We start from the raw sequence: 22,515 nt of genomic DNA, 5'->3' as shown, positions 1-22,515 counted from the left end.
TGGGATGTACACTGTTTACATTGTTTTTGTGGGGAAAATAAAATATATTTGTTACCGTGTATTTGTGTATTCTGAGTATAAAAACAATATTCTAAAATATTTTACAACACACTTATGTAAGTACTGTCTGTAGTAAGTGTAACACTGAACAAAAAAAAGGCCTGAGTCATTATGATGAATGGAGAAGAAGTGTTTTCCATTCATCATAGTGTTTTACATTGAGCACATCAGTGTTCAACTGGTTCTTATAAATGTCTATTCATATGATGGTGTGTGTGTGTCATTTGAAAACAAAATACCATTTTGAGAAGAAATTACATTGTTTTGAATGTAAAGTTTAATTTTGCAGGAGAATTGAGGGGTTTTGCCCATTGTGTGTGTGTTTTTTTTGATTTATGTGTAGAGTTCTGAGAGTATGAGGCATGCTTTCAGAAAATGTGTGTAAACAATCGAGAAAAACTGTAATAGTTTGGTAGATTTAACAAGAATTAAAATGTAAGGCCTTTAAGGCTTGCATAAATACTTGTTATGGATAGTTAGTTAAAAGTTAGCTTCTTTTTTTTTTTACGTTTATCACAAAAAAAGGATTATTACCTTAAAATAGTTGATGGGTGAATGATGTAAGATCCCAGATGTGTTGTATGGTCTGAAGACTCAGGGGCCAGCTGATCATCATGAGTGGCTGATGGATAGATGGAAGCTGTCCGACCGACCGGCAGACAGATGGATAACTGATTGAATGACTGGTGGACTGACTAAAATACTCTGGGACTGGCTTATAAACACCAGTTGTGAAGAAAGCTCTAATAAAAGTTAAAGGGTTTGGGAGCGTCGGGATTTAGAGAGAGTGTTGAATGAGGAATTCTTAATTAGTTTTTCAATTCTTCAGTCAGTAAATACTTTTTAGTAGCACCATTAAGGAGGAGACATCCCCTTCATTGTTCCTCTTGCTCTTTAGTATTCCACCGACCATTTGCAATCAACTGCTTATGCAAACATTAAGCCTAGAAACTCCATTCAAACTTCAAGACGTTGATGTTTATAAAGGAAGTTAATGGAGTAACATAATTCTTTCAGAACTCTTCCTATGACCATTTATTTGCTGAAACGTTCTGGCTCCTTCAGTAAAATTATTCAGCATCATTTCAGGTGTTCTTGAAATCTTAAAGATTAGATTTATGGTTTCTGCAGAGCGATAGGAAGGTAAATCAAAGACACTGCTATGTAAGTAGGGCTGTCCAAAATACAATTTTTTTGGCTCTGGAGCTTTGGTAGTAATCAACAGCAAATATTCAAAGCTTTGGCTGGGTAGGGGAAGGGGACGCAAGGGACCGGCGTGACCCAAGGAGCGCTTAACCTCTCGGTTAGTAGGCAGCACGGACTCATGTCATTAAAGGTCCCATATCATGCTCATTTTCAGGTTCATACTTGTATTTTGTGTTTCTAATAGAACATGTTTACATGCTGCAATGTTAAAAAAAAACTTTATTTTCCTCATACTGTCTGCCTGAATATATCTGTAGTTACCTTCTGTCTTAAACGCTCCGTTTTAATGCATTTCAACGAATTGCAATGGAATTGCAATGGAATTGCGTTGCTAGGCAACAGTTTGGGTCCATGTTGACTTCCTGTCAGCTGATGTTATTTACGTACACTGCAACAGGAAATAAACTGGGACACATTTAGAATGTTTACGTTTAAAACCGTGTAATGGTCTAAATATTGTATATTTGTGACGTCACAAATGGACAGATATCCTAACGGCTTGTTTCAAACGCACAATTTCTGAATAAGGGCTGTGTGTATTTCTCCGTATATTGAGCGTTTTGATAGTTTAACAGTATTTATAAAACACTTAAACCTGCTTTATAATATAAAAGACCTTTTAAAGAGGGACCTTTAAAGCAGCACAATTCCTCTGTCACACTATCAGAGGCTTCCCCCACACTTGCTTTTTCGAACAAAAATGTGTCATGATGATGAGTCCGCACACGCTTCTGTCCGCGCTCAGTGTCTTGCTGGCCCTCTCCCCCTAAAAGCTGCTGTGTCCGCGCTAAGAATCTCCTCTCCTCATCCTCCTGTGTTCGAGTGTAGGCGTACCTCAAAGTCACGTTTTGCTGGCCCTCTCCCCCTAAATGACAGCGTTTTGAGGCTGCTATCTCCACGCATGACTCTCACCGCCGATCCCGGCATTGCCCGGCTGCAAGCCTATATGCGTTATGCAGACTTCCGAGGCTTCCTCTCGGCCCTTTCGGTCGGAGCCTCGCATGGGGTTTCGCGGCGACATAAGGACAACGATGAGGGCTGTTGGCTCGTCTCCATGACGTGACTCGTTGTGAAAGACTCAACCAGACATTTGTCTGTTCTCGGCTGAGATGGACGGCATAGCACTGCAACACGTGTCTTTCGGGTTTGATTAAAGCTTCAGTAGGCGACAATTTTTTGCCGTCATTGGGCAAAAATTCCATAATAACCTCTCAGCATATTGTAATACTTCTGCACCTCATCATGGCTCTGTTTTCAGGCTTTAAAAAAATCTAGCCCCGTGATGGAAGACATTGACCAATCACAGGTCATTTCAGAGAGAGAGCGTTCCTATTGGCTGTGCTCCGGCCATGTGACTGCTGCTTGGTATTTCCTCAAGAGATCTCAACATTGCTGCCGGGTCACAAACTTTCTCATTTTACAGCTAAAGCATGCACTACAAGATGATTCTGAAAACATTTGAGGTGAGGAATAGGCATTACAGTAACAGAATATTGATTCATATTTGATCAGCGCTGCCTAGTTTGACCGTTTGGTCGGAGTTCACTAGTGATTGCCTCATGGCTCTCATAGACGGAAGCTGGACGGCAGACTCCTGCTCGGCTCTGATTCTTTTTCAGATTACCTGTCTCGTGTACTACTGTCAGGATATAGCGACCGTTTTATAACAATAACTTTTTTTTAATCATATTTGCTCCAATCTCGCCTCCTTCAGCTTTAAAGGCATTCTTTTTTAAGGATTCTGTTATTCTACAGTATTGTTGTTTGTAAAGTTATTTGTTATTGAATAAGAAGCATTTTCCAAAAGTTTTGGTGTGTTTCATGCATACATGTTTGTAATCCCGAGGCGTTAAAAACACAACAATAACAAATATGCAAATACCAGAATTGAAAATCAACAGCTTACCCAATGAACAAATAGTCAAATATTCAGCTCCAGCCCATATGTATGTAAGTGATAATACAATGTAGGTGTGCAGTTGTTTGTTACTATCATATCTGCTTGAGTTGCTAGAAAAAAGGATTTCATAGAGAAGTCAGTGGAAAGTCCACTGTAAATAGACACAGCAGCAGAGATCTATGCAGACTCATTGATTGACTACATGCACTGTGAGCAATAGAAATATTAAAGTACTACAGGGGAATGAGACAGCAGATGATGTCATGTTTATTTCAGTGGCATTTAAGTCATTTTTTGTGCTTCCAAGATAAAAGTTCAGGAGTGCTGTCCTTTCATTCACCCTCATTAAATATTTGGATTACTGAAATATTTGCATTTTCTCCTTTGAAATGTGTTGTTCTACACGCGTCCTGGGCCTCCCTGGAGACAGAAAACACGTGATGCACTATCCCCCAGATTTCTAATATTACCAGGTAAAACCACTGGCAGTGAGAGAGAAGGAAGAGAAAAAAACCCACATAGATCAATAGAGAGGATGGTGATACATCACAGCAGCAGCCTACCAACAGATCCTTTTCCTCTTTTTTTAATTAGGGCTGCAGATATGAAGGTAAAAGCCTGGGTATATCTCAAAGTATTCACAGTCCTTCTCTTCTCTTTTTCAGGACTAACAAGAAATCTCATCCGTGATAAGACTGGTATTTTTCTCTGAGCTTCTTCTCGTGCCCGTAGAGGGGGCGATGAGTGTGCACAGTTTGTGTCCTTGAGCACCTTTTCATTGTGAATCCATAATATACATAGTTTGGAGCAAGTGTTTGAGCACAAACATTGTGATAGCAACACTGGCTAAAACCACCCACTGGGGGCCACTGAATAATACATCAAGCCGACTGCATCCCCCCTCTTATGCTGGCGTTAATACCGGCGTGTCATGCAGGAACATATGCACACACACCTGCATTAGCCTGAGAGGATCGGTCGGATGTGTTTGCGTGGAATAAACTCATTGTGCCGGCCGGCGCGGTGGAAGGACTTTTTTAGAGCATGTGTGTAACATGCTGCTCACAAGAGCTTACAAGAGGGTAAACATCCTCCACGTCGGTCCACCAGAGCTGTGTTGACACTCTGAGATGTGTTCAGAATGAGCAGGAAGGTTTCGGCAGCTATAAGGACGGAGATAACTCACAATAGTGCTGCTGTGGTGGCAGACAGAGCATTTAAGGTGCAGATTAAGGAGGTTAATCCCACAGATTTGAGAGAATCTTAAGAAAATGCTGCTCAGTGCAGATGACTGTTAACGATATCTAAACACAGTTATCACATCATGGGCTTTAGATGCTGGAGAAAAAAAAAGCTTTGTGTTCACGTTTTACCGTTTATTGCTTTCTATCTAATCTTGTTTTATTTTTTCTCCCTCTGGGTTAGACATGAGAGAGCGTTCCCGCAAACCAGAGATAACCATTGCTATTTTGTGTGCCGTGTGTGATTGTACACACAGATGCATGTGTGTCAAGTCCATGATGCATGTCGGACATTAACCAGCTCCCCTGCTGCCTGGCTGGTGGCGCCGTGACGGGGTGAAAAGACACATGTTGTCACATGAACCCAACACTGTCGCTTTCCCTTTTTTTTTCTTTTTCAGTGGGCATTCAAACGTACGTGTGATGCACACATGTGCGTCCACATGTTGTTGCGATAACTGTGGGATTAGGTGCGTGCATTTGTGCTTCATTTGCACACGTGATAGCCTATATTTCTTTTTTCTTTTTTTTGTACATGCCTTACATATGAAATCAAATAAAATAGATACACACACACACACACGGACAACGATGTGTGTGTGTGTTCTCTGTCTCTACATTCCCTGATTGATTTCACCATAAAACTGTGCTCAGTAGCCACCCATTAAAACTCTGATCTCATCGATATGTGTGCAGCAATTGTAATGCGTGGCACTGAATTATTCACCTCCTCCTCTTTCTCTCACACTCGTTTTGCTCTCACTCCTCATTTTTACACTGTATCTTTCTCTCCTTGTCCTCCTAATATCCTCTCTGTCCTCCTATTTTCCCCTCTTCGTCTCTTGTTCATGCATTTCCTTAATTGTTCCACCTCTAGTGCTGCTCACTCTGTCTCCATCTTCTTCTTTCTTTCTACCCTGCTCTTCCTCCTCTCTCTCTCTCTCTCTCTCTCTCTCAGTTCTTTTCCTCAACCCCCTTCCCTCTCTCTCTCTCTCTCTCTCTCTCTCCATCTCCTCTCTCTATATCTCTCCAGTACTGTCAGCCCTGAGGCGAGTCTCAGCCATCACTCCTCTTCATTTATTAATACCTGTACTCATACAGCCCAGCACACACAGCTGCCTCACATCTCTGTCCACTGTCCACACACACACACACACACACACACGCTTGCCGAGTGCACAAATGTCCCCCGAGGATGCAAGAAGCCCAGTGTGTCCACACACTCACACCCGCTTACTGTGCAGAAAAATGCCCTTTGTAAAAGGACAGGGAGCATCAATCTCCCAGCTGCGTCAGCCTACAGTTTGATGCTCTTTTTGTACTTCTGCGTTTCCCTGACTCACATTTAATTGCACTTTATTGCAGCTATAATAGATTTTAAGTCATAATTGTTGCACATTAGTTAACGGTTGCACTGATTGCTTGTATAGTTTATATCAATCATAATTGTGTACCAAACTGAACTTTCCCTTTGTACACAATATTTAATGACTTTTCATCAGTAGCCTTTTTTTTGGGGATTCTCTTTGTAATGTATCAGGTGGATTTAATTGAGAGCACAAAGGTGAACAGGGTAATTCCAGCTGAAATATCAAAAGTATCCAGCCACTAATTGTGTTGGATCGCTGTTGCGAATGAGAGACAACGATACAAAGAGTGAACAGATGATTTCCAACAGCGCTTCACCGCCATTTGGCCAGAGCTGCCGTTTTTTACGAGGGGTCTTGAGGGAGCCGTGTTTCTGTGCACACATCAGTCCCGATCAGTGCACACACATCTCATAAAAATATATAATAACAATATAAACAGAGTTATCAACACAAGAGGGAAATAAATTCTAATGGATGCTTCATTTCACAGCCTTATTTAATCTACACAGTGCAGCCACAACAGAAATAGTGACATAGTGAAATACATACATTTATCAATCAATCAGCTATGTGGAAAAAACTTAAAAAGACTTGTTTTTCATGCACTGGTCAATTTTAAGATTTTGGGCTATTTTGCTTCTATAACATGTCTTCTTTCAGACTAGTGGAAAGAAAAATGACACATTTAGGTGTTTATTTTACTACTTTGTTTATTTGAGTCTGTAGATTTCTCCTAAATTCACCAAACGTTAGTATTAGATAATTCCTCATTTGAATATTTAAACATAACATTTCAGAAAACTTGTAATAAAAAAATAAATAAATCTATTAGTTAAAATTATTACCCTATTCACCTGTAGTCTCTCCAAAGTATATGGTATTTTACAATTCATATCTTTAAAGGTCATTTTCTCAAAATGAGGTTTTTCCCAAAACTCTGGGCCAGAAATCTCCACTTCAGTAGCACTTCCACGCACCAAAATTTCCAGTTCTAAAGGTTTTTGCAGAGGGGTTTGTTCATATATCAATCACAGCCTGATTTATATAATATTTTATTTTAAAAAAATGGCGACATTTTCTTTTTTTTATGGCTGTTGACAGTATTTTCTGATTTATGGAGTGATAAAAACAGATATCCAAAATTCCCTCTGTAAAAACCTCTGACACTAATGTGTCAACAAAATGAAACAAGAATTTTGACCCTGGCTTTATCCAACGTTCAGATTTCTGCTCTGGAAATATATGCAAATTAGCACATATTTCTTAAGATAATGCCTAATTTGCGTATTTAACTATAGAATTTCAGAAAACTTGCAGTACATACAATCAATATCTTAATGTAAATAATCAACTGGGGAAGTTTCATGATAATATCTATTAGTTAATTTTTACATAATCACCTGTAGTGTCTCCCCTTAAGAGCCCTTAGCCGTGTCTCAACACGGAGACGATTTATGTTTTTCAATAGATTAGAATATAATTTAAATATTCTAAATTTAAATATCTTAAATGTAAATTGTGACTATGCATATGTGCATGTCAGTGAGCTGCACTGGTGGTACTCTTGACTTGCAGCTGTTCCCCTGAGTGTCTCCATGCAGCTATATATAGCTCTTCATATGGTGTAATGATGCACTGAGGACAAGGTTGGAGGGCGGTGACATTGAAAGCATTTTGACTCATGCGTTGTACAGATGTGAATTGAGGAGATGATAGACTATTGCTGTGTGTGAGAGAGAAAGAGAGAGAGAGAGAGAGAGAGAGAGAGAGAGAGTGCGTGCCTTTAGGTGTCACAGGCTAGTGTATGCATATGTAATGTATGTGCATTAGCTCTGCTCTTCCTCCTGTGATTGTGCATTACTGTGTCCAAACCACCTGTTATGAGGGCATGTTTTTCCTCCAGGAATGTTTATGAAGCAGAGAAATTGGCCTCTTCTCTCTTAGGGTGCACTCGGCGCCATCTGGAGGCCTCCACGGTCAACGCCACAAGATGTTTGGCTCCCTCCAGACCGTGTTTAGTTCTGCCCATGAGTGACTGTGGCGTGGAACTGGACACTTTATTGAATTTGATGAACCATTACAGCTCGAATGGAGGTCCAGCTCCCTCGGGGGGAAAAGGAGATGTTGCATAGGAAGCAGGGCAATCACAAGGACATCAGAGTACCTGCTGACTTAATTGTCAGTCTTGATATATATAAACCAAGGTGCTAAGGAGCTTTATAGATTAAAAATATACATCAGCGAAGCCGTCCTGGTAGTTAATGATGTCCAGCCCGCCCACTGGTATGTAGATTGCAATAAGGCCCCAACAATTACTCCTCTGTGATTAAAAAAAAAAAGGGAGCAATGCATGATGAACTATGCCCGGGTTGTGTAATAAAGAGAGCGCTGCATATGTAAACATGCAGTCACCACAATCAGTCACAAGCAAATGAGGATTTATACCTGCAATAAGGAGCCCGTGTGGGAAATGATGAAGATGATCAATGTAGGTAGAGCTCAGCGAGGCTTTTTACAAAGACACATTCTGAGTGTTGTTCTCCAAATTGCTGTTTGGAGAAAAGCACTCATCATCTGTCACGCCGCTGCCCGAAAGACCGGCATATTCATGTTTGTGCATTTGTTTTCCAATAGATGTGATTTATGGGTTTGTTTAATCTCAAGTTTAACGCAATTAAATGTAAATTTGATTCAATTTAAATCTCAATTCGATCCATTGTGAAGGTAAATGTACATGTAATTAAATCGGACAATGAGATTCTGTTTTATAGTGCTAACTCCAATTGATTAACTTTTTCATGGTGTGAAAGATCTTTCTATGTAAACACACACACTGAAGATAAACACCGCCACGTCTGTGGTCCCACTATCTAAACCATTACTGTCTTCTGTCCCCAGCGAACACCTATCATGCTCCTTCTCCTTCTTCCTCCACGGGGACAGCAACGTGTGCACGAGTGTGGAGATCGCCCAGCACCAGCCGGCATACCACGTCACGGAGCACCACGTCTGCCTTGCGCAGACCTCCATCACACCTGTACAAGGTAATAAAAAAAAAACATTTTTTTCTTTTTTTTCTTATTGATTATGTAGGCAGAACAAACGAAAATGATGTTCAGTAAGCATGCACTGCAATGAAGTACAACCAGAAATGTGTTATATCACTTATGGCTGAGCAATATATCAATATTATTATATCAATATCGTGATATGAGACTAGATATCGTCTTTGATTTTGGATATTTAATATGGAATAAGTGTTTTCTTTACCTGTTTTTGAAGGTAAGGTACATCAAAGTGATGTCATTTCATGAACCTACCCGACTGATCAAGCTGTTCTATTATTTGCCTTTACCCACTTAGTCATTATATCCACGTTACTGATGATTATTTATCAAAAATCTCATTGTGTAAATATTTTGTGAAAGCTCCAATAGTCAACTCTACACTATCGTTGCAATATCGATATTGAGGTATTTGGTAAAAAAAAATGTTTTCCCATATCGCCCAGCCCTTATATTATTGATGAACATGTTCAATACAGCGTGCCATATTTTACAAAACATGATGTGCAATTATCAAATTAGCAGTAGTGGAAGTTGTATTCAGATCCATACTTTAGTAAAAGTATATTATATAAATACTCCCATCATAAGGGTGTCGCGATATGCCGGTATAATACATATATGATAATATCGTGGATCCAGCGCCTCTTAAATAATTTTATATATACAGTTGTGGTTACAGACTCTCTGTCCACCTCCCTATACCTGTAGATTTGGTGTAATTAATTTGCAAAAAAAGAGACAAAACACACAATAAAAACAAAGATAAAGATGAATTTGACTATTAGCATTATTTATTTAATATCGTATAGCGTGAATTCTTTTGGCCATGAGAATCTGATATCATGACTGCCCTGCTCCATTACCAGTGGAAGTCTTGCATTGAAAAACTTAAAGTTAAAGTAGTATTAACAAACCATACTTAAAGTATCAAAAATAAAAGTAATCGATGGAGAGAAATTGCCCATGTGAATGGTATACTTATCATATACTGATGTATTAATGTGTAAGTAGAAGTTTACTGTTGTAGTTAGTCAAGGTTATTAGTGACTAAAGATAAATGTACTGGAGTAAAAAGTACATTATTTCGCTCTGAATTGCAGTATAAAATAGACTGAAATGGAAATATTTAAGTACTTAAAAATGATACTTAATTTCAGTACTGGTGCAAATGTATTATGACATTCCACTGAAAAACTGTAGTTAAGTTCCTGATTTTATGGAGATTATATAAGCTTATCTCATACTTGGTCACTTCGTTATTGACTAAACTAATGATAGATCAAAAATAAATACTGCCAATCATATGATTAAATGAAATGAGATTATGTGCAACCTTCTACAAACTCATTGTATTTACTAGTCACCTCCTCAGTATGTGTCTTTGCTGTGCAATATAATGAAATACAGCAAAATGAATGAAATAATTTAAGATTGCTGATTACGAATGTTGCAACGGTTCAACATGGGTTCAGTTTGTATTGCGTTTTTTTTTGGTTCACGGTTTTGGCTCGGTTTGTTTTGCACATTAGGGAGAAGAAAATCATAACCATTTCCAATGTGTTTGAACTTTAAAATATATAAATAGATTGATTTATTGATAGTAAGGAATGAAATTTCTATATGAAGCCAAAACACTGATTTTATACATGAAATAAGGCCGGCTACTTGATGGACAAGTAGGCCTACAGTATGTTCAGATAATTGTCTCTTCTATGTCTCTGGCAACTCATCAAATAATTAGCAGGCCTGTATTTAATAGTGGTTCAACAAGCCCACAGTTCAGTTTGTACAGTCATTGAACGTTTTTGTTTTTTTTACAGTTCTGTTTTGCATCCCTACTGAATCTATCTGTTTTATATGTCTGTAGTGGTCCTGAGTCCGTACGGTCTGAGCGGCACTCTGACAGGTCAGGCCTACAAGATGAGTGACCCAGCGGCGCGGAAGCTGATGGAGGAGTGGAGCTACTTCTACCCCGTGGTACTTCCTCAGAAAGAGGGAAGTGGAGAAAAGGAAAAAGAGGAAGCAAGCCAGGCCTACGATCGCAACTGTCACGCGGCAGTGGAGGTCATCGTAGGTATGGAAACAGTCGACGTGTTTGTTGGATTTATAAGAGTGTGGAACCCCGCGTCTCCGTGTAGACTCCCAGGCAGTTTATAAGTGGATGGGGTGCTGTTGAAGTGCACTTTGGCTGCAATGATCCTCACAGTGTTTTATCACATCACAGGGTGGAAAAGGGGAAATGACTGGAAGGGGAGGAGGGAGCAGGAAAGACAGAAAGGAAAGATAGGGAAGCCCCGGGGAGTTACTCTAACAGCTTTGTCTAATCAGTCTGATCCCACAGCGTTGGTTTGACCTGATTATAATCAAAACTCCTATTGGATACCAGTTTACATCCAAGAAGGAAATCTGCCTGGTCTTTGCTGCCTTAAAATGATAGTGAAGAAGTGAGTGTGAGGGGATTTAACATGATATGTTTTATATGAGCAGTGAAAGTGTGTGATTACATTAATGGATAAGGAGCAAGTTCATTGCATATAGTGTGTAGACACTTATATCCTTCAGCAAAATATGATATGAATGATAGGTTGGTGAACGTTAAGACTTTTTTAAGCACAAGAATTCTTACGTATATAAAAAAACTAGCTGTTTTAACTGACTCCAACAAATTGTGCTCAATAAAGCTTGCCTTTTAAAAATGAGAAACGGTCCCATTGTTTCAGTGAATAATGCCCTTCTCCTTTTCGTCTTCGTAGGTGGAGTAAGGATGACCTACCCAGCTGCTTTAGTGCTGATAGCCCAGGGAGACCTACCAGTAGAGCAGTCTCCACCTGTTCTTGCAGCTCAGGGCCTCAGCAGGGAGCCAAACCACTGCAGCGTGCCGCTCACACCGCCGACGTCGCCGCAGCAGCCCTGCTCAGGTAACAAAAACACACGCAGACGCACCTTCCTGCAGGATATAACATTGTGCATACGTACATCTAATTGCTCTCCTGCTTTATGACATCTGCTCCACCCTTTATCTTTTTCAGCGGACAGCGGCTTCGTGACCTCCATCTCCAGCGTCGCCACGCCAGACAGCAGCATGGGAGTCGCCAGCATCAGCCCGAAGCATTCTGGGAAGAAGCTAACCTGTCAGGTAGTCCACCAGGCCTGGAGGGAGTGCTATCTCAACCAGCCGCAACACGTGTAAGTTTCAACCGTCGCTTGAGTTTGTTTCATCCGTTTGGTGTAATTATTACGGAGGCGCAGTTGACGTGGCCCTCACGGATCTGTGTGTTCCCCGCAGACCGAATCCGCCAACTGACGTGACGCCTAAGAAGGAAGTGCCAAACGGAGTAACCATGTGGGACTTCAACGATCTGGGAGCGAGAGCGTCCTGCAGCTGCTCCAGGTACCACAGAGCTGCACCCAAGCTGTTCAATATCAGCATTATATTTTTTATATGGACAGTATCTGAGCTTTGTGTTCATGTTTATTACATACGACATATTTATATTTAAAACCTTTTGCAAGATGGATGCTCCAATTATACTATAAAGTCTGAAAAAATTAAAAGTCTATCCTAGATTCTGATTTTGTTAGTAAAATACTGTAATTAATGCAATTCTAAGTGTCAGATCACAGACTAAACTTTAATAAAACCAAAGACTAATACTGTTCAGCAGATGAGTCTTTTAAAATCTCAAAAAGAAGGGAATAAAAGCAAAATGGGGACATTTGGAGACTCAAAGACTCTCGTTATTGTAACATTAAATCAACATCTCTGTAATAATTACATTAAAACAGGTTATTTAGGGGTTTTTCATTAGTTTTTGTTTTCTTTTTTTAACCTCCTTGACTTTGTTGCAGGTTGAAGCAGCAGAAGTTGAATCTGACCGCCACGTCCACTGCCAACCCCCAGACTAGTGCCAACCCCTCTCAGTCCTCTGGCCCGTCATTATACCCTCCATCCCTGCCCAAACACAAGACCAGCGACAAGACAGAAAAGGCTGACAAACAGTCCAAGAGGCCGGCCACGATCCCCTTCCACCACCGTCTGTCTGTCACACAGGAGACCTCTCTGGAGCAGGACTCACCAGGAGGGCCCCAGCTTGGGGGTCTTGTGGCTCTGGAGCAACCGTTGGAGCCTCTGTCGAGCTGCAAGTATCCCAAACCCCTCTCCAATGGCAGAAAAGCCCCCGAGTCCCTTCTCCATTCGCCAATGTCTCCACTGCCTCCCACGCTCAGCCCACACCCCCGAGTGCAGGACCCAGAGGTCCTGGATGGGCCTGTGGACATGCATGTCTGTCAGGACGGGACTTTGGGGATGGGGTTGATTACCAGCGAGACAGCTGTGTACGCAGCCCTGCTGAGGCAGAGGGAGAACGGGGCCGGCTGGTGGAGAGGCTTCAGGACTCCCAGGACTGATAAGACTGACTACAGACCCTGTGAACTCCCTAGTGATAAATTAGAAGAGGTGAAGACAGAGACGGCCACTGAGGGAATTCCGCTAAAGAGGTAAGGGAGAGACTCAACAGCAGGGTTTTGCAAAACCTTAGGTGCAGTTGGGAGAGGAAGAGCAGTGAGTAGCTATGAATAAAGAGATTATTGGCTTCTGGATGCGTTGGACAGGGCTACCTGAACCACAATCATAAGATGGGTTTCCACCAAGAAGTTCCTGATCATTTTAGTCCCGGGACTTTTTTCCGATGAAAACTAAAAGGTTCCTCCAGCCCACTGTTGTTTGCGTCAGTTGTCAGTTCAGTGTGTCCGCCTGTTTCATCTAAAATACGCGTTTGAAAAAGATAAACGTTAGATTTCTTCTCACTGCAACATTATTTACTGCTGCATAAAATTTACTGCTGCACGTTGGATGTAATGAATGAAATGCAGAGGAGGAAAATGAAACGAAGTGTCTCCACAGTAAATCATCTGTCATGTTTGATGGTTATTTATTTGCGCTTTAGAACGTAACGGCCATGGAACAATCAGAAAATAACTTTTCTCTCTCTCGTTCACAGCACTGCTGCGCTGTCTGTCTCTTCTACCGCTCACCCTCTCGGCTCGCTTGCGTGATATCTCTTTTTTAAAATGCATCGGGAAGCCGACAGCAAAGTCTGACTTTACATTTAATATTATCAAACAAAGAGAAATGCTTTCCCCTCGTCTTAAAATGGTCCTAAATTGATGCCAGAATACTTCCTTGTTTATGAATGAAGCAGTAGAGTTGAAGCAGCGGTGCTGTGTGTGTGTGTGTGTGTGTGTGTGTGTGTGTGTGTGTGTGTGTGTGTGTGTGTGTGTGTGTGTGTGTGTGTGTGTGTGTGTGTGTGTGTGTGTGTGTGTGTTTCACCAATCAGTGATGGTCATCCCTGCAAACTCCACCCCGAAAGTTCCTGTACTTTCAGAAAGTACTACCCTCCCAACAAGGGCTTTTGTTACCCCCAAAAAATGCAACTTAAAGAGGACCTATTATGCTTGTGTGCTCTTTCCTTTTGTGTGTTGTATAATTTGTAGTTTTTTGTGCATGTAAAAGGTCTGTAAAGTTACAAAGCCCAAAGTCCACGCCAAAGGGATTTACTGTCCCCCGACAGAAACGCTGCTCCTGAACTGCCTGAAACGCCTCGCTTGAAGTCCCGCCTTTTCTTCCGTAATGTGTTGATGTCACTAAGTAACACATTTACATAACAGCTACTCTGGCACGCCCTCAAACAAAGCTAGTTAGAGCGGAGCTGGAGCGGAGTCCGAAAAGTTTGGTCCTGCTGATCAATCACAATAGTGGACTGGCTGACCAATCAGAGCAGACTGGGCTTTTTGGGAGGTGGGGAGGGTCAAGAGCTCAAACAGCAGCAGGTGCTGCAGGTGCTGCAGCACAGCCGTTATGAGAAAAGTAAAGCGTTTTTTGAGCATTAAAACATGTAAACATGTTCTAGTAGAAATCCAAAATACAAGTATACACTTGAAAATGAGCATAATAGGTCCTCTTTAATTTAGACCCTGGACCCTGCGGTCGAACCGTAATGAGTTCCTCAAAAGATTCCTGGTTCCGGGGGAAAGTTTCTGCGGTTGAAAGGGGGCTATACTAAACACACAGCATCAACAATATAAACTGGGGTATTTAGCACCTTTGTCAGGTGAGATTAGATACGAGGCCACAAAAGAAAGAAAGAAAGTAAGAACAAATTAACTACAACTACACATTATTTGCATTTGTCTTCTCCTTGTCTCCACCAGACTATACACACAGACTCAAAAGAGGTTTAAAATCTCAGAGGAGAGGCTGCGGGACCACATTGACGCTCTGGGCCTGTTCCAGCAGCCGGGCGTGGAGGCACTGCGGGAGCCCGGGGACGATCCATACGACTTCAAGGAAGGAGACATTGAGTACACTTTCTCCTCTTCCAAGAGGTTAAAGGGTCAGGGACGAGAACCCAGCAAGAAGGCCAAGGTAGGACGCTGTTCAAAAACACAATGTAGTGATGGTTAAGATTCTGAAAAATGATTCTTATTTTTCTTCTAATTCATTCAGCAGGGAGAAGAAATCACCAGCAATGGAGCACTGCCTGATGGAAACGATGCCATGTCCATTTTTAACTCGGCTCCAAAATCAGGTGGGACGTCAGCCGCCACCACCAACATCATACTGTACATAATCTACAGTAAACTGAGTTCAGTGAACGTTTTCGAGCCATTGTCCTAAAGTTGTTTGTGTTGTTTCAGATGAATCGAGTCAGGATGACGCAGCTGCCAAAGCCAACCCTTCTCTGACCCGGGAAAAAGATCTGGTGGTCAACATCTCTGATCTAGACAACATATTTGATGAAGATGAGGAAGAGTTGGGGGTGAGGCATCATGGTTTTTCGTACTATATTCTGACATATATGTTGTTTTTTTAACAAACGGCATGTAAGATACATTGTCTGATTATAATAACCATCATTAATAAATAGTAAATTGATTAAACTATAGTCATTTTACTGTTAACGAACAATGAAATTATAATGATGTTTACTAATTATTAGTAATGCAATAATTTGTTATTTTAACAGTTTATTGTTGTACACATTGTAACATTTTAAATACCATATTAAGTATTTGTTAATGATTATGAAAGGATTTGTAAACCTTTAAGAAATGGTTTGCAAAACATCTATAAACATTACATAGATAGATATTTGTAACACTTAGTTAATGGTTAATAAATACGTTGCAAAGCATCTATAAACATTATTTAGATAGATAGTTAACACTGTCAATGGTTAATAATCGGTTTCTGGTCCATCTATCTATGTAATGTACAAATCAATTGGTAATCATTAACAAATACTTAATATAGCATATAACATAACGTGTGCAACAATAAACTGTTAATTAATAGTTTACTAATGTAATCAGAATGTAATTGTTATCGTCTCTTATCTGTTAACCAATTATTTCATATTAAATAAACTAATGATAAAATAACAGAAAGTATGGCATTACTAATAATTAGTAAATATGATTAATTATGATTTCATTGTTAGCAGTAAAATAGTTAAAAACTATCAATTTACCATTTATAAATGATGGTTATTATAAAGTGTTACCTTGCAGGGTTTAGTGGAAGCACAGGCAGTGACATTCTCTCATTATCCATTATGTTTTATGCTTCATTATTCTGAAGCTGAACATAATGTATTAATTAAAGCTGATCCTCTAATATTATGTGTAATAATTTGTAGACTGTTTCCCCCAACCAGCACTCCACCAAGCTGCCGGTATCGACCGAAGATCGCCCTCTGGGGAAAGAAGGCAGAGTTGCGGTACCTTATCCATCAAGTGAGTCACTGCGATGTGGTGAAAATACATTTCTATACTAAATACAGTTTTTATGTATAGTCCCATTACACCTGTTCTCTTTCTCCATTCCTGTCTCCTTTCAGCAGTAGCAGACCTCCAGAGGATGTTTCCCACGCCACCCTCTTTAGAGCAGCACCCAGCCTTCTCTCCCATCATGACGTATCGCGACACCCCGAGCCAAGAGCCCCCTGCGCCCAGCGGAGCGGCCGACCACCTGCTGCCTTTGGCCTCCGCCCACTTCACTGAATACAGGATGGAGATTGAGGAGGGCATGGCCAGTCCCAGACAGGACGATATCAAGGTGAGGAGAGGTGGATCGATCCCCCTATTAAGCTTTGTGCGTCATGCGTTAAAGGAGCTCGAGGAGATTATAGGGAATAGGGACTAGGGCTGGTTAATTACTTTCATAAATTACTTTAAAACTCCCATCAAGATGAAGTCAATACAAGGACTTGTTGACTGTCAGCTCCTGAGCAGCTGGTCAGGCTCACACATCATGTCGGAATTGTTTCACTGATACCTGTAGCTCGCTAATTAGCTATCTCTGTCTTGTGAGACAGACATCTGTACTGACTGCAGCTGGGAAACGCTAATTATAGTAGAATGCACTTAGTGACTACTATTAGGTGCATCTGCTTGTCAACACAAACAAACAACAATCAAGTATTAGTTAGTGCAGCTCAATACGTAAAACACACAAACAGGATTGAAAGGTTTAATTTAGCGTTTTAGAATCGATTGGATCCAAGTAAATTAATGACAACAGAGTGTTAGATGCTCCAGATGTAGTAGATTTTCATTGGATTGAACCACAGTTTCCATTGTTTATAGAGTGTGATGTGGTATATAATCAAACATGTATTCAGCGCTAGTCGGTGTGGGGAATATCACCTTGTAAATGAGACGGGTCAGAGGGGAGAGCGGGCACATGATCACAAAAACTGGACACTTGAAGAGTCTATAAATGTTGGTATAGATCTTGTTTTCTTTTGTGATATGTTGATGTTAAAGCTAAAATATGTCATAAAATGTTTAAACCTATGGATAATGTGAGTGGAATATCTCCTTGGAACATATTGGGCTCCTTAATTTATTTATTTAGTATATAATTTGACAGAATACCTTAGCACTATGATGGGAAAAACCAAACCAATAAGGACTTTATACTACTGGCAAGTATTACCTGTGTAGCCAAAGCCTGATTGGTTTATTCCTCTGTGCCATAGACCTCCATTGTTGGCCAAAGACTGTTAGAAATACATCAATGAGCTACATTGATGCACTGGGTTACATGTCCCTTGAACATGGGCACTGTAGTTTGTTTTGAGTCAATCCTACATACACTGTACTGCTGTTTTAAATACACTGGTGTACTTGGTGTGTTTCCCGAAAAGGTGATCTCAGTCTGCTTCCAAGCGGACTCTGGTGCGGTTTGTTTGTGGTGTGAAAGTAAACGAACCAATCGCAGGATTTTATGATTGCAGATATGTGATTTTAGCATGATAGACTACTAATAAATCCATCTGCTGATTGTAGAATCTCTTCAGGAAGCGACCTATATTTAAGGCCGTGTATATGAGCACGTCAGCGTGTGTGCTTTCCCTAATTAATAGGTCAAAAGCTGTTAAAACGGGAGCGCTTGTATCTGACTCTGTGTACTTTGTCAGTTAAAAAAGTGTATGACAGCGATCCCACAGTACGCCGATCATGCGTGTGTCCGTGCGCTCCCCAGCGTTCAGACTATGCGTTCGCACCAGTCATCTGGGGAATTCGCAGGATGACAATCACCAAAACAGTCCAATCAATGCCTGTCAGGCCTAGGAATAACTTCATGTTTACTCCTCTGGTTCGTTTGTAAAAAGTCAGTGCGAACAGGAACCGGACCAGATTCAATTTTAAGATTTATGTCTTCAGTAGGAATGAACGGGCCAGGGGCTGAGAGCACTTCATTGTTGTTTTTGGTCTTTTCATGTGATGTAAGAAAAATATAGAATATTGCCTGCGGTATCCTTTAAGACCATGACAGTGACTTTAGTTTATTCAAACGGCTTCTATAGTCCAGAGATGTGAATCCAACACAGTGCTTACAGTTACCTGATACTTTAATATACTGTAATACGGCTGCTTAGTGCATATCAAATACAGTGAAATTGCATCTCTCTAGGTTAAACCAAATAACATTGTGTTAGATTACACATGGCTTGCTCTAGCACAATATATAACCTGCTAACTAAAGTACCTTCATTCTTGTCAGGCATGCTTACCAGATAGATATGTCAACCACATCTTGTAATTTCAGAGAAAATAATCACCAAATGATAGACTCCCTCTTCTACTTCTTTTTTGTCTGTGTTACTAAATGATTAACTTCTATTTTACCATCATATCTTCTCTATCCAGCCACAAATAGGCTCCTCCATGTTTGCTCCACTCTCCTGCCTACCCAGCCAGATTCTACCACAACTCAAGATCCCGGATCAGTGCTACTATCGTCCATCCTGGGCCCTCTTGCCCAAAATGGAGCATTTCCCGGTCATGCATCCTCAGAATGCTTTCATCAGAGACGGATACACGTGAGTAGACAGCTTTTGTGACTAAGAGATCTTTGATTATTTAAAAAAACAATGTTGTGCAGGAGTATGTGGTTTCTGAAGGATGAATAAGTGAGACTTTTTAGCCTCACTAGTAAGAGTGCCTGTTTGGATGGAAGGAGCTGCTGCCAGACAACTAAAGTCATCGTGTTTTTCTGTCTTGACTATTAGTTTTTGTTTTCTTCAATGTGTGTGTTTTCCAGAAACGTGCCCAGTGTCAACGCCCTCACGGACCAGGAGTACGGCCAGATGAGCGGCACCACTGCTTCTGTGGGCACCTCTGCTGGCATCCTCCCATCTCCTGCCACTCCCCGCTTCTCTGTGCCAACTCCGCGAACCCCTCGCACGCCCCGGGGTATCAACGCCGCAAGCTCTGGGCAGGGCTCAGTGAAGCAGGACGGTACTGAGCTCAGCTCGCCGGCCTCCACGCCCTCCACCAGCCTCCCTCTCAGCTCCGTAGAGCCCCACGCTCGGCCGGGACCCTCCCTGCCCGAGGCCCACAGCCTGTACGCCATCCTCCTGCTCTCGGACTCCGTCCTCAACGTCTTCAAGGATCGCAACTTTGACAGCTGCTGTATCTGCGCCTGCAATATGAATGTCAAAGGAGCAGATGTGGGGGTGTATATCCCTGATTCTACTTGTGAAGATCAGTACCGCTGTATGTGTGGCTTCAGCGCCATCGTGAACAGGCGGCTGGCCCACGGCACGGGCCTCTTCCTGGAGGACGAGCTGGATATTTACGGTCGGACTTCTGAAGTAGGCCGGGCGGCCGAGAGGAGGCTGGCTCTTTGCCGGCGGGACCCAACTATGGGTGACCCCAGGGCCAAGCGGCCGCAAGACGCCGCCCCCACCTCTCCGTTAGTCATGATCCTCCTGCAGGAGCACTGCTCCCAGCCCATTTCCTCCCTGGCGTCACTGCATGTCCCCCTCAGCTGTTCCTGCCACGGCCGCAAGGGGGCACTGCTCCAAAGCTGGATGTCTGAAAAGCAGTGGGCCGACGGGAGTGATGCCTGTGTGGACTGTTACAACGCCTTGGAGCAGGGGCTGCAGTATGTGGACAACTCCACAGGAGGGAAAGTAGATCCAGCTGTTGTCAGAAGTACAGCTCTTCACTCCTGGCCTCACACAAATGGTGAGAAGGGCTTTGACAAATATGCAATGTACAAATAGCTGAATGCATCCTTGGGATAACAGTAACCCTTAAATAAAATCCTAATTTACAGCTCTTTGGTATTATTATTTTCATGTATATCTAGCTGCCTTTCTAAACTATGTATTGATGTGTATTATGTGTGTTCATCTGTTTCTTTTGTGTATAGACTCATGTTAACATGTGTGCATCTGTTCATGTATCCTTTTTGTGTCCGTGTGTGTCTGCCAATCTCCACAGTGGTGGACATGAACATGTTGTCGTCCCAGGATATGGTTCGTATGCTGCTGTCTCTGCAGCCTTTCCTACAGGATGCTATCCAGAAGAAGAGATCAGGACGGACCTGGGAAAACATCCAGCATGTTCAAGGTCCACTCACCTGGCAGCAGTTCCATAAGATGGCTGGGAGAGGTTCCTACGGTGAGTCAATGCGTTTCTTCATATTTATGCAGAACACAAATCCCCCGTCTTAGTTTTTACTGTATGTTACCCGTAATACTACAAATCTCTGACGTGATCGTGTGGAATGCACAGAAAAAGTCATCTAAAAATGTGACTCTTTCTATTCGTCTAAGGTTCGGAGGAGTCACCAGAGCCCTTGCCCATCCCTCCGGTGTTACTGGGCTATGACCGGGAGAGAGACTTCTTGGCATTGTCCCCCTTGGCGTTACCTTTCTGGGAGAAGTTGCTGCTGGAGCCTTACGGGGGGCAGCGAGACGTGGCGTATGTGGTGCTGTGTCCCAATAGCCCCTCTCTGCTGGCTGCAGCCCAGGCCTTCTTCCAGGAGCTCAGCGCCGTTTATGAGGTAAGAGATTGGACTCCGAATCATAAGTATCGTACAATTTCAACACATATGCTAATATAGAGTGTTATTTTTGGGGGGGTAGATATATTTTATTGATTTTGAAAGTTTTTATCAAACAAGAGTAGAACATACAAAACATACAGTATATATTTGACTTACATTTCAATTCATTTACTCAACCCCTAACTACAAAGAGGCACCATTCAACAAATACGTTAACAAATTGAAGTCCTCATTTAAAAGGATCAGACGTCTCGCAAGGAGTGTAGTGAAAGCTATTACTACGTAGGCTTTTATAAAGGTTTCTAATGAGAGAATGACAAGTAGCCTTGACTCTGTTTCCAGACGTGCCGCCTGGGGAAGCATCGCCCTCTGGCCAAGGTGTCCAGGGATGGCGTTGTGCGTGTGGGGGAAGAAGTGGAGCCAGAGAAGCTGGAGGAGCTGGATGTGGACCAGTGGGTGACTGGGCCCTGGACTGGACAGCAGCACGCCGACAACCTCAGCAAACTTAAACTCTACGCTTACGCCTGCAAGCAGCAGCTTGGTGAGAACATTGAAACGGACTAATCTAATCTGATAAATAAAATATCATCCAGGCACTTCTATTGCACTCTATTCTATTTTTAAATCCTGCTTTTTTCGTTTTTGCAGGTCCCCAGCTGTCAGCCCTGCCTTTGGACAGCAGTCTTCTGTTGCCTCCAAACGTCCAGCCTCCCTCGAACCCCACATCCTCATCCCAGCCTGCCTCTTCTGGGCAGCCTCAAGCCTGGGGCCCCGATGGCGAACATGCCCCCGGGGCCGTGAGTTCAGGAAACGCTTCGACCCCGACTGCAGCAACCTCAAACCAGACGGGGGAGACAACCCAAGGAGCACCCACCGACTCTAAGGGGCCTTCCAGTGCCACACCACCAGCCAACACACCAGCAGAAATCCCTGAACTGTAAGACCCAAATTATTGAGGAAATGGCTTCATCTCTATGACGGCCTGTTAGGGCCATTGTAGGTTAAAAAAAGATTAAATAAATTACGGAGCCGGGGGAGGGAGGTAATATACTGAGAAAAAAAATTGGAATTTCCGAGATTAAAGTCATACATTTACAAGAAAAAAACTTGGATATTCTCTTAGATTCTAAAGTCGTAAATTTATGAGAAAAAACTAGTGTGTGAGTATTGAGTACAAAACCGTGCTAATGGAAAATAGTGTGGTACTTTTGTTTAGGAACCACATCGCTTCACTTTGCAAGGTTGGATCAACCTCATACTCTTGCCACCGTTAAACACTGCGGTAAAATGAGCCGCACAGTGCAAA

At 42.0% G+C, this 22,515-nt stretch overlaps 1 protein-coding gene across 2 annotated transcripts in view; it reads left to right on the top strand.

The window, feature by feature from the left end:
* LOC141757863 (mediator of RNA polymerase II transcription subunit 13-like) overlaps positions 1-22,515 on the top strand; it is a 104,416-nt gene that overhangs the window by 70,532 nt on the left and 11,369 nt on the right. The window contains exons 5-21 of one of the 2 annotated variants that reach the window (XM_074618744.1): positions 8,676-8,821; positions 10,713-10,919; positions 11,599-11,763; positions 11,875-12,031; positions 12,132-12,236; positions 12,695-13,342; positions 15,056-15,269; positions 15,351-15,432; positions 15,542-15,663; positions 16,561-16,639; positions 16,747-16,961; positions 19,061-19,233; positions 19,455-20,383; positions 20,642-20,821; positions 20,977-21,206; positions 21,552-21,750; positions 21,858-22,146. In XM_074618744.1, coding sequence (XP_074474845.1) covers positions 8,676-8,821; positions 10,713-10,919; positions 11,599-11,763; positions 11,875-12,031; positions 12,132-12,236; positions 12,695-13,342; positions 15,056-15,269; positions 15,351-15,432; positions 15,542-15,663; positions 16,561-16,639; positions 16,747-16,961; positions 19,061-19,233; positions 19,455-20,383; positions 20,642-20,821; positions 20,977-21,206; positions 21,552-21,750; positions 21,858-22,146 — 4,140 coding nt within the window. Of the gene's footprint in view, positions 1-8,675; positions 8,822-10,712; positions 10,920-11,598; positions 11,764-11,874; positions 12,032-12,131; positions 12,237-12,694; positions 13,343-15,055; positions 15,270-15,350; positions 15,433-15,541; positions 15,664-16,560; positions 16,640-16,743; positions 16,962-19,060; positions 19,234-19,454; positions 20,384-20,641; positions 20,822-20,976; positions 21,207-21,551; positions 21,751-21,857; positions 22,147-22,515 lie in introns of both variants that reach the window. The other variant, XM_074618743.1, reaches the window with a different exon arrangement.

This window comes from Sebastes fasciatus, chromosome 19 (assembly GCF_043250625.1).
Source record: "Sebastes fasciatus isolate fSebFas1 chromosome 19, fSebFas1.pri, whole genome shotgun sequence".
NCBI classification, from domain to species: domain Eukaryota; kingdom Metazoa; phylum Chordata; class Actinopteri; order Perciformes; family Sebastidae; genus Sebastes; species Sebastes fasciatus.
The sequence above is the reverse complement of the archived record's forward strand: the minus strand, read 5'-3'. Positions and strand labels throughout refer to the sequence as shown.